Source organism: Artemia sp. Qi Xiang Cuo, chromosome 20 (assembly GCF_049724085.1).
Source record: "Artemia sp. Qi Xiang Cuo chromosome 20, ASM4972408v1, whole genome shotgun sequence".
NCBI classification, from domain to species: domain Eukaryota; kingdom Metazoa; phylum Arthropoda; class Branchiopoda; order Anostraca; family Artemiidae; genus Artemia; species Artemia sp. Qi Xiang Cuo.
The window spans coordinates 29180396-29197238 of record NC_142813.1 but is presented as its reverse complement, the minus strand read 5'-3'; the positions used below and the strand labels follow the sequence as shown (position 1 = coordinate 29197238).

At 33.4% G+C, this 16843-nt stretch overlaps 1 protein-coding gene across 1 annotated transcript in view; it reads left to right on the top strand.

Moving 5' to 3' along the window:
- Nucleotides 1-16843, top strand: part of LOC148940065 (juvenile hormone esterase-like) — a 272646-nt gene that overhangs the window by 11702 nt on the left and 244101 nt on the right. The window contains exon 3 of the mRNA XM_089106326.1: nucleotides 8320-8523. Coding sequence (XP_088962452.1) covers nucleotides 8320-8523 — 204 coding nt within the window. The remainder of the gene's footprint in view (nucleotides 1-8319; nucleotides 8524-16843) is intronic.

Genomic DNA, 16843 nt, shown 5'->3' with positions numbered 1-16843 from the left:
TTAAATTTCTAGTGCCCTGTTAAGGGTAGAAAGTGATTGAAGGACAACCAGACACTTGTTTGACTCCAAACCATGTTGGAATTGTATTAAAATGGTACATGACTCGTACAGCACCAAGACTTAGAGACCCAAATTATGGAAACGGTCCTTTTTTGAGAGATAGATTTAATAGAAAACGTTGGCGTGTTGCGCCTAGTTGAAAGTGTAGGCATTAGGGGGAATTGGAATTTTTATAACTGAAGGTAAAAATTGAGTCTGAGATCCCTCCAACCACCATCCACCGCCAACTTTAAGCCAAAACGAAGACAGACTGTACTTGGCTTAAGCCAGAATTCTGCAAGAACTTCAAACTACATCATTGGTAAAACAGTGACACTGGGAAGCCTAGTGCAAAAACAAGATAGGTTCTGCCTTGGTGCTAAAACAAGCTACGTCAAAGTTGAAGACGGAATGGATGCAAAAACAGCCTTATTCTAAACTGCAGCCTTTTGCGACATGAGTTTAGACAGACTTGGCATAAAAACGACGTAGGTTCTGGATAGTTGCCAAAAAACTAAGTCTGACTCAGAGTAAAGGTGAGTAAAGTCCTTATTTGTGCATTATTGTGCATTATTGGTGCAAAACGAGCTAAGTCTCTATTTGGTTGAAGAAAGAGCTAAGTCCTGCTCTTTAATTGAGCTAAATCTAGACTTGGTACAGAAACGATGAAAAGCCAAGCTGCAATTAGTCCTGCCGCGCTGACAACTATTAGCACAACGGAAGCCAGTCAGCCTTCAGTAACGTTTTTAAATCAGAAATGCGTAATCATTTTGATTCTGCACTATTGGAGGGGTAAAGCAGGCTTCTAGAAATTTTTGACCCACTGCCCTCCAAATCGGTCGTATCACCTCCCATGTTGCTCTGTGTTTAAAGGGGAACCACTGGGGTTTTCAATCTTTATAATTGAAGAACCAAAACGAACATACAATATTCCATAGCCCATTAACCAATGGCCAACTTTTTAGTTGAAAAGTAGTGATGTTACACCTTGTATAAACTGGAATCATACAAAAATTTTCGTTCTGTATGGTTGGAGGACAAGTTGCCTGACAAATGGCCCTTCAGCTTTGATTTCACCATTTCTTACCAAAGTTTTAGCGAAACATTAACAGTGTGACATCTTACTGGAAATGTAATCTTACAAGAATATTTAATATATGTGTGGTAAGAGGAACAAAAAGGACCCATGATCCCTCCATCCCCACCTCACACTGCAAGTTTTTCAGCAGTAAGACAATCAGGTTTATTTTTCCCCTATCAGGTTGAAGCCTGTAGGACAAGTAGGGTGAATCAGGGAAAGTCCGACAGTGGGGTAAGTCCGATACCAACCTTCAATTTGTCTATGGTCCATTGTATCTGTGGGTGGCTTTCATATTTTCTTCCATATTAGTAGCAGTAGGCAACAGTGCCATCAACTTCTGGTAGAGTTAGCACGCCTTCTGTTCAGAGGGTTTTGAAGTTTTTTGGACGGCGTTTTTTTAGGAACACAGGTAATTGACTTTACTTTAACTTATGCAGATTATATAGTAAGAGAGATAGAGAATTTGTTTTTCATTTCTTAGAAACTAGAAGACCAGGAGCATCTTCCTGATTTTTTAAAACAAGTTGAACAGATAAGAGGGGGGTGTTGGTCTTACCCCCGATAAAGCCCATCTGGGGAAAGTCCGACATGTCGGTCTTACCCCCTACGGGGGAAGTTTGGCTGGGGTGTCGGACTTACCCCATGTTACCAAAGATGGATATTTTAAATGGTAGAGCAGATTCTAAGCTTTAGATAATAAAGGTTGAAGCCAGTAACCATCCTTAGATGGCTTTACTAACTTAGTGGAATGTAGTGTTGTGTTGATCATTCATGTATTGCAGTTCTGTGCCTTCTTTCGTTTATCTTTCTCCCCTGTAATTTTTTTTTCGTCTTAACCTTTACTTGTGACCTGCCGTGCAAAAAGTGTAGCAAAGTAGAAATGCTACTTGGCAGGTATCAAATTTGGTGGCAGATTTTGTCTGAAAATACGCTTTTCACATATAAAAATAATTTTTGCTCAAAGAAAAGCTGTCAAAACATAAGTTATGCTCCGCCGTGCAAAAAGTGGGATAGCATAGTAGCAATGCTAGTGGACAGTTTTCATGGCCTAGTAAAATTTGTTGGCATTTTTTTTTTCAAAAATACCAGTCCTTCCACTATCCCCAAATTTTTGGGGATTTCCCCAAAATCTGTCTTCTCATAAACATTCTCAAAATCGGTTCCCCAAAAATCCCCTTTCTTTCAGGGTTGCCACCCCTAGTGATTTATCACTGACGACAATCCACCCCTAGTAACTATTACTTTCACTTGACTTGAAATAATTTTTTCACTATTTTCAAAAGTTTATGTCTCAATTATTTACTACACATCAAAACCAGACATAGATTACTGAATTACTGACCTTTCTTCCTATGCTAGTAAAAGTATACTGACCTTTTTATAGTTGTAGTACAGTGATCAATAAATATTAAGAATGCAGTTGAGTGTGTATTATTTTTATAATACCAATATCATTGGAGTGTACAACTCAATCCATAAACTACCAGCAGTAAGCTATATACTGTATACTTGAGACTTTGAATACTATACACCGTTAGCAGTATTAGAGTAAGACAGTACTTTAATATGATTAAATATGATTAAGAAAACTATTGATATTTCTAACCGCAAGCTATACTAAGTTACATTTGTTACTTTTCTGAAAATTTTACCTATAGAAATACTTCTTGCTCAAAGAAAACCTGTCAAATCACGGATTTTGCTGCTAAAGTGTTGGCAGCTTTTGAAATTCTGCTACTGGCAGTTTTGGAATTTTTTGCACACCTGCTAGTGACAGGTTTTCTAATACATTCATCAATTCATTCATAATTCCCCTTTGAATAAATTCATCAATTCATTCATAATTCCTTTGTCTTTTCTAGATGCCAAGAAATTATGTTCGGAAAACACAACGCGGGGTTGGAGGAACATATGATGCAACTCAGCAACAAAACTCGCTAGCAGAGATATCTTCAAAGAGAATGTCTATGCTACAGGGTTTGAAAGTATTTCAAATACCGTGCACTACCTTGCTTGACCATCTTATGAAGAAGAAAAAAGTAAAAAAACAGTTTGTGGTGGAGGGAGGAGTCAAGAAATTCCTGCTGAAATAGAAAAGGATATGGCTCAGGGTCTCCGAATACTTTGAAAAGTGGGGCATAGGTCTCAGCAAGCAGGAATTTTTTTACCAAGTCGAAGACTATCTCATCAAGAACAAAGTTCAAACTAGATTTAAGGACAACCGACCTGGTCATGACTGGTGGGTGGGGTTCAAGTGCTAAAACAAAATTTCACTAAAGAAACCTGAAAGGTTAGAAAACAAAAGACTTTTGCAGCAATCCGACCCCTTCATACTGTATGGTTTTTAAGAGCTGTTGTATGAAACTGCCACGGTGATGGATATTCTTGACAAGCCCCAGTGCTGGTTTAATTTGGATAAGACATCTTTCTGCAGGGATCCTGGCAACACGAAAGTTGCTGGAGCCAAAGACTCACCAGCCACTCGTAGAACAGGTGGTAATGGACGTGAAAATACAACTGCCTTGGTTTGTATCAGTGCAAACGGAGAAAAATTCACACCTTTAATAGTTTTTTCTGCAAAGAATACCTGAACCTCCTGGATACCTGTAGATGGAGCTTACCCTGGTGCATCTTACTCATCTACCAAGAAAGGGTGCAAGACGTCTGATCTCTTTATGAACTGGTTTGAATTCCAATTTCTTCCTCGTGTAAAGGGAAAGGCACTTCTTATCTTAGATGGACATGGCACACATGCTCTTGCAAAACTTGCAAAGCTTTCTCTTGCTCTTGCAAAACTTGCAAACGAAATTAACGTGACAATTCTCAAGCTACCTCCACATGCTTCAACCTCTCGATAAAGTGGTTTTCAAGAGAATGAAAGTGTCTTATGATCAGAATCTCTCGAAATGGCAGAGGGAGCACCCTGGCACCATTCTGTCAAAGAAGGATTTTGTATGTCTCTTATCAAAGGTATGGGATACCTATTTCACTCCTAGTCTGATTGAAAAGTCGTTCAAAGCAACTGGAATCTTTGACCTGAGTGTTCCAATGAGAGTAAACCCATCCGTAATTGACCAAACCAAGTTTGAACCTACCAAGTTGAGACGCTATGCACAAATGAAAAAGGAGCAAGAGAAAAATTCAGGCACATCTAAAGTCACAACCACTGTCAACACTGAACTAGAAAAAATTACCTTTTCTGTTACCTTTAGTCCAAAGAAGTTGCTTGGCAACCAATCAAAAACTTTTGAAAAGATTCTTTTTCACTCAATCAAGCGGCCCGACCTACCATCAGTTTCAGGAATAGAAAAACGGAAGGAAATTGCAAGAGAGGCAGAAGTGATAACATCAAAAGAACATCTAGAGGTGCTTAAAAGGGAAGAAAATCTGAAAACAAAAGGCAAAGAGAAGAAGAAATGTTGAGATGGGAAGGGTATAAAATCGAAAAAAAATAATTCCTAAGAGGGAAGCCAATAGAGATATGGGTGATAGCAAATCAAATATCAGCCTTGAACTTGGCTCTGATGAGGATGATCAGAGTATTCAAGATACTATTCAAGAAAGTGACAGCAATGACAAGGAGACACCCAGTAAGCAAAAGATTGTTCCCAAGCTAAATGAGTACTATGCAGTTAGATACGATGCAAGGAATGACGAACAAGGTTACATAGGAAGGGTTCTAGACTTTCTTGACGAGGGAAAAGTTAAGCTCAAGTTTCTTCACTGCTTGAGCCTTGCCACCTACTCTTTCATTGGCCAAAGAAAGACGATTTCGATACTGTAGATGACAAATACATTAAGCAGGACCAGTAAACTTAGTGGGAAAACCGGACCATTTGAAATACCCCAAATCCGTCAGGTTATTGTATCGTACAAGGCAGTTACTAGCAAGCGTCAGTAGATCTTTGTTTTATGCCCATATACGTAAGCGACAACATATATGAGTAACTTTTTGTATCTGGAGTCAAACCATATTTTGTGTGATATGTTTTTCTTTTTTAAAATACAAGCAATCATTTATATTCAGTGATTTGTGCACCTCGGCTATGATACTTGTAACGTTTATCTGTTGGGTAAGTCCGACACTGTCGGAGTTACCCCACAGCAGCAGAAAAAAGTATGGTCTGACCTTTTGATGCCAGTCAGTTTGACATAAAAATTGTTTGCTTATGGACTTATAGTGATTCTTCGATGCCCTCTAAGATGGTGAAGTCATATTATTTTTGACATTTTGTTGAAAAAAGCTAGTAGGATATGTTGCACTTCCCCCAAAGCTGGGGTAAGTCCAACATAGCAGGCTGCACCAACTTTGAGACCTGGTGATGGGCTACAAGCACAGTATATGGGAAAATCAGAAAGTGAATAATATGGGAAACTGTTGTAAAAAAAGGTTGATAGAAGATGATATGAGATACTCATAAAAAAAAATCTTGAGAGTCATGCCTTTAACAGGGTTCACGAGCCGCTTATAAAACTAAGAATAAAAATGGGTACTTTCGTCTTATAGCCACCACACTCAAGATCTTGTATCGCGAACATTAGACTATAACCGGTTTTCATATTCTTTATACCAGACAATATTAACTTCGGCTCGGTGGTAAACTACATTGTAGCTGTATTTTAATTAAATATTTAGTTGGTATTTTGGTTAAGATAGTTTACGTTACGTATTTAATATAACGTGGTCTGGGCGGCCCCCCTTCCATAATTCTTTGTTATAGTTTTCATAATTTTGTTGATAAAGTATTATATTTTCATCATATTTTGTTTTATTTCATTAGTATTAACCAAACTTCACTTCTCGACAGAACTTGAGTGTGGTAGCTATAAGACACAAGTACCTAAAAATGTATTAATAAGTACAATACTAAAGCAATTTTTATAATAATCAGCCAATATTTTATTATGACTCCATATAATAAATATTGCACCAGTTTTTTTTTGTATATTTCACAACCATAATCTAATAAGTATAGAAATGCTACATTTTGTCTTTTCAAACCGTTCATGGTAACGAACTACAGGAGCGACTTTGTCCAATAGTAACTGAAACTCTGAAAAACACAATTTTAATAACGATTGATCAATCAAAAGAATTGGCCTTTTATGCTAATTCCAATGTATACAATTCATTAAGTTTAATGCTACCCATCGAAAGCTACGTGCCTGAGAAACTTTTTGAAACTTTTGAGAAAGGAGTCAAGTGATCTTAATGAAAATTGCAACATCAGATTCAGCATATCAGAGAACCCAACTGTAGCGGTTTCGAGCTCGCGTCTAAAATAAGGTGGAATCTTGTAATTTTTTGCCAGAAAAAAGATCGAGGATGCGCGTTTATTTGTTTTTTTTTTGTTGTTTTTTTTTTTCACAGGAGTGATAGTACCAAACCAATGGTGCTAGATGATCGGAAGAGTGCTCATTCGGCAGAAATAAAAAGTTCTAGTGATTTTTTAAGTAACCAAAAAGATTGGAGGGCAACTAGCCCCCCTCCCATGCCTCTTTTTTCCAAAGATATCCAATCAAAATTCAGAGATAGTCATTCAATTAAGCATAGTTCAAATGCCTTTGGGGATGACAAGACTCCATGTAGCCACTGGAGAAAAGGCTGGGAGTCACGCAATTTCTTCTTTGTTCACATATAGTGTTTGTTATTGGGAAATGTACGCACAATTTTTGGCTGGAATTTCCTCTGATGGGGGGATTTTCGTAGGGAGGAAAGTTTCCAGGGGAAACTTGACGCAGGGGAGGCAAGAAAATTTCCTCGTATCGCTTGGAAAACGGTAGAAATTAAATAGAAAAATGAGGTTTTTCAATTGAGACTAAGGAGCAAAATTAAAACTGAAACGAACAGAAATTGTTCCATATATGAGGCGGACTACCCTTTCTCAATTCTCGCTCCTTACGTTAAAGTTTGAATTTCTGTCACAGTTCTTGAAAAAAGACTGCTCAACCGCAAGGGCCGTTGACTTTGAGTGAAAAGTGTTTTTTAAAGAACTTAAAGCCTTCAGCGTAACTAGCGAGGGTTGAGGAAGGGATAGTCCGCCTCATATGCGGAATAATTTCTGTTCGTTTTAAGTTTGAATGTAGCTAGTTGCTTTTAATTGAAAAAAACTTATTTTTTTTAATTCAATACCTATAAGAAACTTTTGACGAGTAACAGTTGCCTTAGACACTTTAAATGGACCGAGGACTGTTATCTACTACAACAAAGTTAATTTAGCTTTTTAGGGTATCAAAATATGTGCTTTTTATCAGGTTCGCCCTAATCAAAATAATGACACATCGATATGGACATTAATTTGAATATCTATTTTTCCCTACAAAAAGGGGCTTAGACTGGAATTAAAGCACATTAGTTCTTTGATTTATAAACAAAAAACCGACTCGGTGGTATTGAAATTAATATATTATCAGCTTAAAATTCGAAACACACTGCGAGCATCACAAAAGTGAGCATGTGTTCAGGAAATTTATTTGGGGTATGGGGGGGGGGGAGAAAATTCTTCATAACAACGAAAATTTACATTTAGAAAATATAGAAGAATTGTAAAATCATAACGTTTTATGTGCCCCAAGCCCCAACTTCTCTTTTGAAGGCCTCCCCAGTAGAATTTCTCTTGAAACGTTGGGAGAACCACACTAAAATGTTTGGAATGTATTATATATATGCCCAATGAAATTTTTTTTGAGCCAATAGACTAAACACGCAAAAAATAAACCAAGCTCCTTCCGTAAGTTTTGGCTGTTGTTACTGTTTTAAACAGAGTTGGCTCTTGCTTTTAGGGCTGAACGTTTATTTATGTAGTTTTAAAGAAATTACACACTAAGTTGCAAAATATTCTTTACCTTAAAAGTAATGCATAGCCTAACATGCTGTCAACTGCAATAATAAGTTTTGAATTATTAATCTATAACCCAGTGCTGTTTTTAAGTAATTTAATTTATTATCATTTGCAGGAAGGGAAATAACTGTCAAATTATCCTTCTAAGAGCCTTGCAGATTTTCAAGAATACCTCTGAAAAGGTGGATTGTCTCTTACCTCCTCAAAGCCTTGGGCTTAAGGTTTGGGTGTGCACATCATAGTCTTCCGTACTTTTTATTTTGATATATCTCATAGATATAATTTTCATATGTGTTTAACCATTTTGTATTCTTGGAAAACTCAAAATTTCAATTTGTCTGTTTCTATTTTTTGTAGATCCTCAGTTTTATCACCAGAGCTACTCTCCAGACTTCATTCAACCTCGGATTGTTCCTCTGGGACAGCGAGGAACACTTCCAGTCTTGTTTTGGATCCATGGTGGTGCCTACATGCAAGGTGGCTCACAACTCTATGGGGCTGAAATGCTGATGCGTGAAAATGCAATCCTTGTAACTTTCAATTACAGACTTGGAGTCTTCGGTAATTTTTCACTTTTGTTTTCCTAGCAAAAAATTTACAACTGATCAAACGGGCTAGTGTGGTATTCGAAATTCTATATACAAAATGATGGCTTAATAATTTTGTTAAGGATCTCTTATTCAACAGGAAAACTCACCGTTTTTCTCTTGTAAACCAAGTTTTAATTGATTTTTAGCCTCTGCTGTTTTGGTACGACTACATGATTGAAATATCACTTTCTGCTTCTATTGCAAGTAGTAACCTATCTAGTACTTTGAACCATACATTCAATCATACATTGACGCCTACAAGAAGCTCAAAAGTATAATAGATATGAAGCGTACAAGAAACTGGTTTTTTGTTATTGATAAGAATTGCACAAGAGTAGACATTTTAAAAAACGATCTTTAGATACAGAGCGGGCACGCATGTTATTTGGAAGATTACCTTAACTCGAGAGAAGTTTGTTATTAAAAAATTGGATGTTGCAATCAGAACTGTTTGATTGACATTTGCAAAAAGGGGTAAGGGATTTGCGGATTGGAGTGTAACTCGAGAGTAGTTTTTTATTAGAAAATTGGACGCTACAATCAGAATTGTTTGATTGACATTTGCAAAAAAGGGGTAAGGGATTTGTGAATTGAGGACTATCAGTTAAGATAGCCCCTTGCCCTGGAACATAGCAATCTAAGTGATCATTGGCTGGTTCAGTGCATGTGTAATTGAACCAGCATATCTGATGATGGAAGGCCGGAAAAAAATATGACTTGACCTAGCTTTACTTCTTCGATATGTACTGTATAATACACAAGTGGTATTTGAGCAGTGTTGTCAATTTAAAATAGAGTTTAACGTTATAGATTACTAAAATTTGACACTAAGACAGATGTAGATGACAAGAAAAGAATTTTAATAAGGGATAGCTTTACTTCTTCGATGTATACTGTATAATACACAAGTGGTGTTTGAGCAGTGTTGTCAATTTAAAATAGAGTTTAACTTTATAGATTACTAAAATTTGACATTAAGACAGATGTAGATGGCCCTTTCCATAGCATGTACTTATGGATTTGGGTGGATTATGTTCCTTCCTGTGCTATTTGGGGAGATTACGTTCCTTGACACCTTTTCAGGGTATGTACTTATGAATTTGGGTGGATTATTTTCCTTCTTTTCTTATTCCGTGTGATTTTATCTTTACTTGGTGGTCTTCAAAAAGCGAGGTTTTTTGTTAAATAAATAATTCTTATACCTTTTAAAATAGCTTTACGGGGTTTGAGAGACTCTGTTGTTTTATTCTGTGTGATTTTATCTTCACTTGATGGTCATTCAAAAAGCGAGGATTTTTGTTAAATAAATAATTCTTATACCTTTTAAAATAGCTTTACGGGGTTTGAGAGACTCTGTTGTGTTATTTTGTGTGATTTTATCTTTACTTGATGGTCATTCAAAAAGCGAGGATTTTTGTTAAATAAATTATTCATATACCTTTTAAAATAGCTTTACGGGGTTTGAGAGACTCTGTTGTTTTATTCTGTGTGATTTTTTCTTTACTTGGTGCTCATTCAAAAAAGCTAGGATTTCTGTTAAATAAATAATTCTTATACATTTTCAAATAGACTTTATGGTTTTGAGAGTCTATTTTTTTTTATTCATTTTTTTATTTTCGTTTCTTGGTGTTAATTCAAAAAGCGAGGATTTCTTTTAAATAAATAATTATTTTACATTTTATAATTGCTTTACGCGGTTTGAGAGACTCTGTTCTTTTATTCTGTTTGATTTTTTTTTAAGTGGTGCTAATTCAAAAAGCGAGGATTTTTGTTATATAAATAATTCTTATACCTTTTAAAATAGCTTTACGGGGTTTGAGAGACTCTGTTGTTTTATTCTGTGTAATTTTTTCTTCACTTGGTGGTCATTCAAAAAGCGAGGATTTTTGTTAAATAAATAATTCTTATACCTGTTAAAATAGCTTTACGGGGTTTGAGAGACTCTGTTGTTTTATTCTATGTTTTTTTTTCTTTAATTGGTGGTCATTCAAAAAGAGAGGATTTCTGTTAAGTAAATAATTCTTATACATTTTAAAATAGCTTTATGGGGTTTGAGAGACTCTGTTGTGTTATTCTTTATGAGTTTTTCTTTACATGGTGGTCATTCAAAAAGCAATGATTTCTGTTAAATAAATAATTCTTATACCTTTTAAATTAGCTTTACTGGGTTTGAGAGACTCTGTTCTTTTATTCTGTGTTTTTTTTTTACTTGGTGGTCATTAAAAAAGTGAGGATTTCTGTTAAGTAAATAATTCTTATACCTTTTAAAACAGCTTTACGGGGTTTGAGAGACTCTCTTGTGTTATTCTGTGTGATTTTATCTTTACTTGGTGGTCATTCAAAAAGCGAGGATTTTTGTTAAATAAATAATTCATATACCTTTTAAAATAGCTTTACGGGGTTTGAGAGACTCTGTTGTTTTATTCTGTGTGATTTTTTCTTTACTTGGTGCTCATTCAAAAAAGAAAGGATTTATGTTAAATAAATAATTCTTGTACCTTTTAAAATAGCTTTGCGGGGCTTGAGAGACTCTGTTGTTTTATTCTGTGTGATTTTTTCTTTACTTGGTGGCCATTCAAAAAGCGAAGATTTCTGTTAAATAAATAATTGTTATACATTTTATAATAAATCTACAGGGTTTGAGAGACTCTGTTGTTTTATTCTTTGTGATTTTGTCTTTAATAGGTGGTCAGTCAAAAAAGCGCTGTATTTTGTTAAATAAATATATGTTATTCATTTAATAATAGCTTTACGGGGTTTGAGGGACTCTGATGTTTTATTCTGTGTAATTTTTTCTTTACTTGGTGGTCATTCAAAAAGCGAGGATTTTTGTTAGAAAATAATTATTATACATTTCAAAATAGCTTCACGGGGTTTGAGAGACTCTGTTGTTTTATTCTTTGTGTTTTTTTCTTTACTTGGTGGTCATTCAAAAAGCGAGAATTTCTGTTAAGTAAATAATTCTTATACCTTTTAAAATAGCTTTACGGGGTTTGAGAGACTCTGTTGTTTTATTCTGTGTGATTTTTTCTTTACTTGTTGGTCATTCAAAAAAGCAAGTATTTCTGTTAAATAAATAATTCTTATACCTTTTAAAATAGCTTTACGGGGTTTGAGAGACTCTGTTGTCTTATTCCGTGTGATTTTGTCTTTACTTGATGGTCATTCAAAAAGCGAGAATTTATGTTAAATAAATAATTCTTGTACCTTTTAAAATAGCTTTACGGGGTTTGAGAGACTCTGTTGTTTTATTCTGTTTGATTTTTTCTTTACTTGATGGCCATTCAAAAAGCGAGGATTTTTGTTAAATGAATAATTCTTACACCTTTTAAAATAGCTTTACGGGGTTTGAGAGACTCTGTTGTTTTATTCTGTGTGATTTTTTCTTTAGTTAATGGTCATTCAAAAAGCGAGGTTTTTTGTTAAATAAATAATTTTTATACCTTTTAAAATAGCTTTAAGGGGTTTGAGAGACTCTGTTGTCTTATTCCATGTGATTTTTTCTTTACTTGATGGTCATTCAAAAAGCGAGGACTTTTGTTAAATAAATAATTCTTATACCTTTTAAAATAGCTTTACGGGGTTTGAGAGACTCTGTTGTTTTATTCTGTGTGATTTTTTTTTACTTGGTGTTCATTCAAAAAGCGAGGATTTTTGTTAAATAAATAATTCTTGTACCTTTTAAAATAGCTTTACGGGGTTTGAGAGACTCTGTTGTTTTATTCTGTGTGATTTTTTCTTTACTTGGTGGTCATTTAAAAAGTGAGGATTTTTGTTAAATAAATAATTCATATACCTTTTAAAATAGCTTTACGGGGTTTGAGAGACTCTGTTGTTTTATTCTGTGTGATTTTTTCTTTACTTGGTGCTCATTCAAAAAAGCAAGGATTTATGTTAAAAAAATAATTCTTTTACCTTTTAAAATAGATTTGCGGGGTTTGAGAGACTCTGTTGTTTTATTCTGTGTGATTTTTTCTTTACTTGGTGGTCATTCAAAAAGCGAGGATTTTTGTTAAATAAATAATTCTTATACCTTTTAAAATAGCTTTACGGGGTTTGAGAGACTCTGTTGTTTTATTATGTCTGATTTTTTCTTTACTTGGTGTTCATTCAAAAGCTATGATTTTTGTTAAATAAAGAAATCTTCTGCCTTTTATATTAGATTTACGGGGTTTGAGAGACTCTGTTGTATTATTCTGTGTAATTTTTTCTTTAATTGGTGGTCATTCAAAAAGCGAGCATTTTTGTTAAAAAATAATTCTTATACCTTTTAAAATAGCTTTACGGGGTTTGAGAGACTCTGTTGTTTTATTCTATGTGTTTTTTTCTTTACTTGGTGGTCATTCAAAAAGCGAGGATTTTTGTTAAATAAATAGTTCTTATACCTTTTAAAATAGCTTTACGGGGTTTGAGAGACTCTCTTGTTTTATTCTGTGTGATTTTTTCTTTACTTGTTGGTCATTCAAAAAAGCGAGGATTTTTGTTAAATAAATAATTGTTATACCTTTTTAAATAGCTTTACGGGTTTTGAGAGTCTCTGTTGTCTTATTCCGTGTGATTTTGTCTTTACTTGCTGGTCATTCAAAAAGAGAGGATTTCTGTTAAATAAATATTTCTTGTACCTTTTAAAATAGCTTTACGGGGTTTGAGAGACTCTGTTGTTTTATTGTTTGATTTTTTCTTTACTTGATGGCCATTCAAAAAGCGAGGATTTTTGTTAAATAAATAATTCTTATACCTTTTAAAATAGCTTTACGGGGTTTGAGAGACTCTGTTGTTTTATTCTGTGTGATTTTTTATTTACTTGATGGTCATTCAAAAAGCGAGGTTTTTTGTTAAATAAATAATTCTTATACCTTTTAAAATAGCTTTAAGGGGTTTGAGAGACTCTGTTGTCTTATTCCATGTGATTTTTTCTTTACTTGATGGTCATTCAAAAAGCGAGGACTTTTGTTAAATAAACAATTCTTGTACCTTTTAAAATAGCTTTACGGGGTTTGAGAGACTCTGTTGTTTTATTCTGTGTGATTTTTTTTTTACTTTGTGCTCATTCAAAAAGCGAGGATATCTGTTAAATAAATAATTCTTGTACCTTTTAAAATAGATTTACGGGGTTTGAGAGACTCTGTTGTTTTATTCTGTGTGATTTTTTCTTTACTTGGTGGTCATTTAAAAAGTGAGGATTTTTGTTAAATAAATAATTATTATACCTTGTAAAATAGCTTTACGGGGTTTGAGAGACTCTGTTGTTTTATTATGTGTGATTTTATCTTCACTTGATGGTCATTCAAAAAGCGAGGATTTTTGTTAAATAAATAATTCTTATACATTTTAAAACAGCTTTACGGGGTTTGAGAGACTCTGTTGTTTTATTCTGTGTGATTTTATCTTTACTTGATGGTCATTCAAAAAGCGAGGATTTTTGTTAAATAAATAATTCATATACCTTTTAAAATAGCTTTACGGGGTTTGAGAGACTCTGTTGTTTTATTCTGTGTGATTTTTTCTTTACTTGGTGCTCATTCAAAAATGCGAGGATTTCTGTTAAATAAATAATTCTTGTACCTTTTAAAATAGCTTTACAGGGCTTGAGAGACTCTTTTGTCTTTTACTGTTTGATTTTTTCTTTACTTGGTAGTAATTCAAAAAGCGAGGATTTTTGTTAAAAAAATAATTCTTGTAAATTTTATATTAGATTTAATGGTTTTTATATTTTCTTTTTTTTCATTTTTTGTTATTATTTTTTTCTTGTTGCTAATTCAAAAAGAGAGGATTTCTGTTAAATAAATTATTCTTATACCTTTTAAAATAGCTGTACGGGTTTTGAGAGACTCTGTTGTCTTATAATGTTTGATTTTTTCTTTACTTGGTGGTCATTCAAAAAGAGAGGATTTGTGTTAAATAAATAATTCTTATACCTGTTATAATAGCTTTACAGGGTTTGAGAGACTCTGTTGTCTTATTCCGTTTTTTTTTTTATTTACTTGGTGGTCATTCAAAAAGCGAGGATTTCTGTTAAGTAAATAATTCTTATACATTTTAAAAGAGCTTTACGGGGTTTGAGAGATTCTGTCGTTTTATTCTAATTGTTTTTTTCTTTACATTGTGGCCATTCAAAAAGCGAGGATTTCTGTTAAATAAATAATTCTTATACATTTTGAAATAGATTTACAGGGTTTAAGATACTCTGTTGTTTTATTCTATGTTTTTTTTTTTACTTGGTGGTCATTCAAAAAGTGAGGATTTCTGTTAAGTAAATAATTCTTATACCTTTTAAAACAGCTTTACGGGGTTTGAGAGACTCTCTTGTGTTATTTTGTGTGATTTTATCTTTACTTGATGGTCATTCAAAAAGCGAGGATTTTTGTTAAATAAATAATTCATATACCTTTTAAAATAGCTTTACGGGGTTTGAGAGACTCTGTTGTTTTATTCTGTGTGATTTTTTCTTTACTTGGTGCTCATTCAAAAAAGCAAGGATTTATGTTAAAAAAATAATTCTTGTACCTTTTAAAATAGCTTTGCGGGGCTTGAGAGACTCTCTTGTTTTATTCTTTGTTATTTTGTCTTTAATTTGTTGTCATTCAAAAAGCGAGGATTTGTGTTAAATAAGTAATTATTATACATTTGAAAATATCTTTACGGGGTTAGAGAGACTATGTTGTATTATTATGTGTTCTTTTTTCTTTACTTGGTTGTCATTCAAAAAGCGATGATTTCTGTTAAATAAATAATTCTTATACCTTTTAAAATAGCTTTAAGGTGTTTGAGAGACTCTGTTGTTTTATTCTGTGTGATTTTTTCTTTACGTTGTGGTCATTCAAAAAGCGATGATTTCTGTTAAATAAATAATTCTTATACCTTTTAAAATAGCTTTACGGGGTTTGAGAGACTCTGTTGTTTTATTCTATGTGTTTTTTTCTTTACTTGGTGGTCATTCAAAAAGCGAGGATTTCTGTTAAGTAAATATTTCTTATACCTTTTAAAATAGCTTTACGGGGTTTGAGAGACTCTGTTGTTTTATTCTTTGTGATTTTTTCTTTTCTTTTTGGTCATTCAAAAAAGCGAGGATTTTTGTTAAATAAATATTTCTTATACCTTTTAAAATAGCTTTACGTGGTTTGAGAGTCTCTGTTGTCTTATTCCGTCTGATTTTGTCTTTACTTGATGGTCATTAAAAAAGCTATGATTTCTGTTAAATAAATACTTCTTGTACCTTTTAAAATAGCTTTAAGGGGTTTGAGAGAGTCTGTTGTTTCATTATGTGTGATTTTTTCTTTAGTTGATGGTCATTCAAAAAGGGAGGATTTTTGTTAAATAAATAATTCTTATACCTTTTAAAATAGCTTTACGGGGTTTGAGAGACTCTGTTGTTTTATTCTGTGTGATTCTTTCTTTAGTTAATGGACATTCAAAAAGCTAGGTTTACTGTTCAAAAAATAATTCTTATACATTATAAAATAACTTTACGGGGCTTAAGAGACTCTGTTGTCTTATTCCATGTGATTTTTTCTTTAATTGGTGGTCCTTCAAAAAGCGAGGATTTTTGTTAAATAAATAATTCTTGTACCTTTTAAAATAGCTTTGCGGGGTTTGAGAGACTCTGTTGTTTTATTCTGTGTGATTTTTTTTTACTTGGTGTTCATTCAAAAAGCGAGGATATCTGTTAAATAAATAATTCTTGTACCTTTTAAAATAGATTTACGGGGTTTGAGAGACTCTGTTGTTTTATTCTGTGTGATTTTTTCTTTACTTGGTGGTCATTTAAAAAGTGAGGATTTTTGTTAAATAAATAATTCTTATAACTTTTAAAATAGCTTTACGGGGTTTGAGAGACTCTGTTGTTTTATTCTGTGTGATTTTTTCTTTACTTGGTGCTCATTCAAAAAGCAAGGATTTATGTTAAAAAAATAATTCTTGTACCTTTTAAAATAGCTTTGCAGGGCTTGAGAGACTCTGTTGTTTTATTCTGTGTAATTTTTTCTTTACTTGGTGTTCATTCAAAAAGCGAGGATTTTTGTTAAATAAATAATCGTTATACCTTTTAAAATAGCTTTACGGGGTTTGAGAGACTCTGTTGTTTTATACTGTGTGATTTTTTATTTACTTGGTTGTCATTCAAAAAGCGAGGATTTTTGTTAAATAAATAATTCTTATACCTTTTAAAATAGCTTTACGGGGTTTGAGAGACTCTGTTGTTTTATACTGTGTGATTTTTTCTTTACTTGGTGGTCATTCAAAAAGAGAGGATTTGTGTTAAATAAATAATTCTTATACCTTTTAAAATAGCT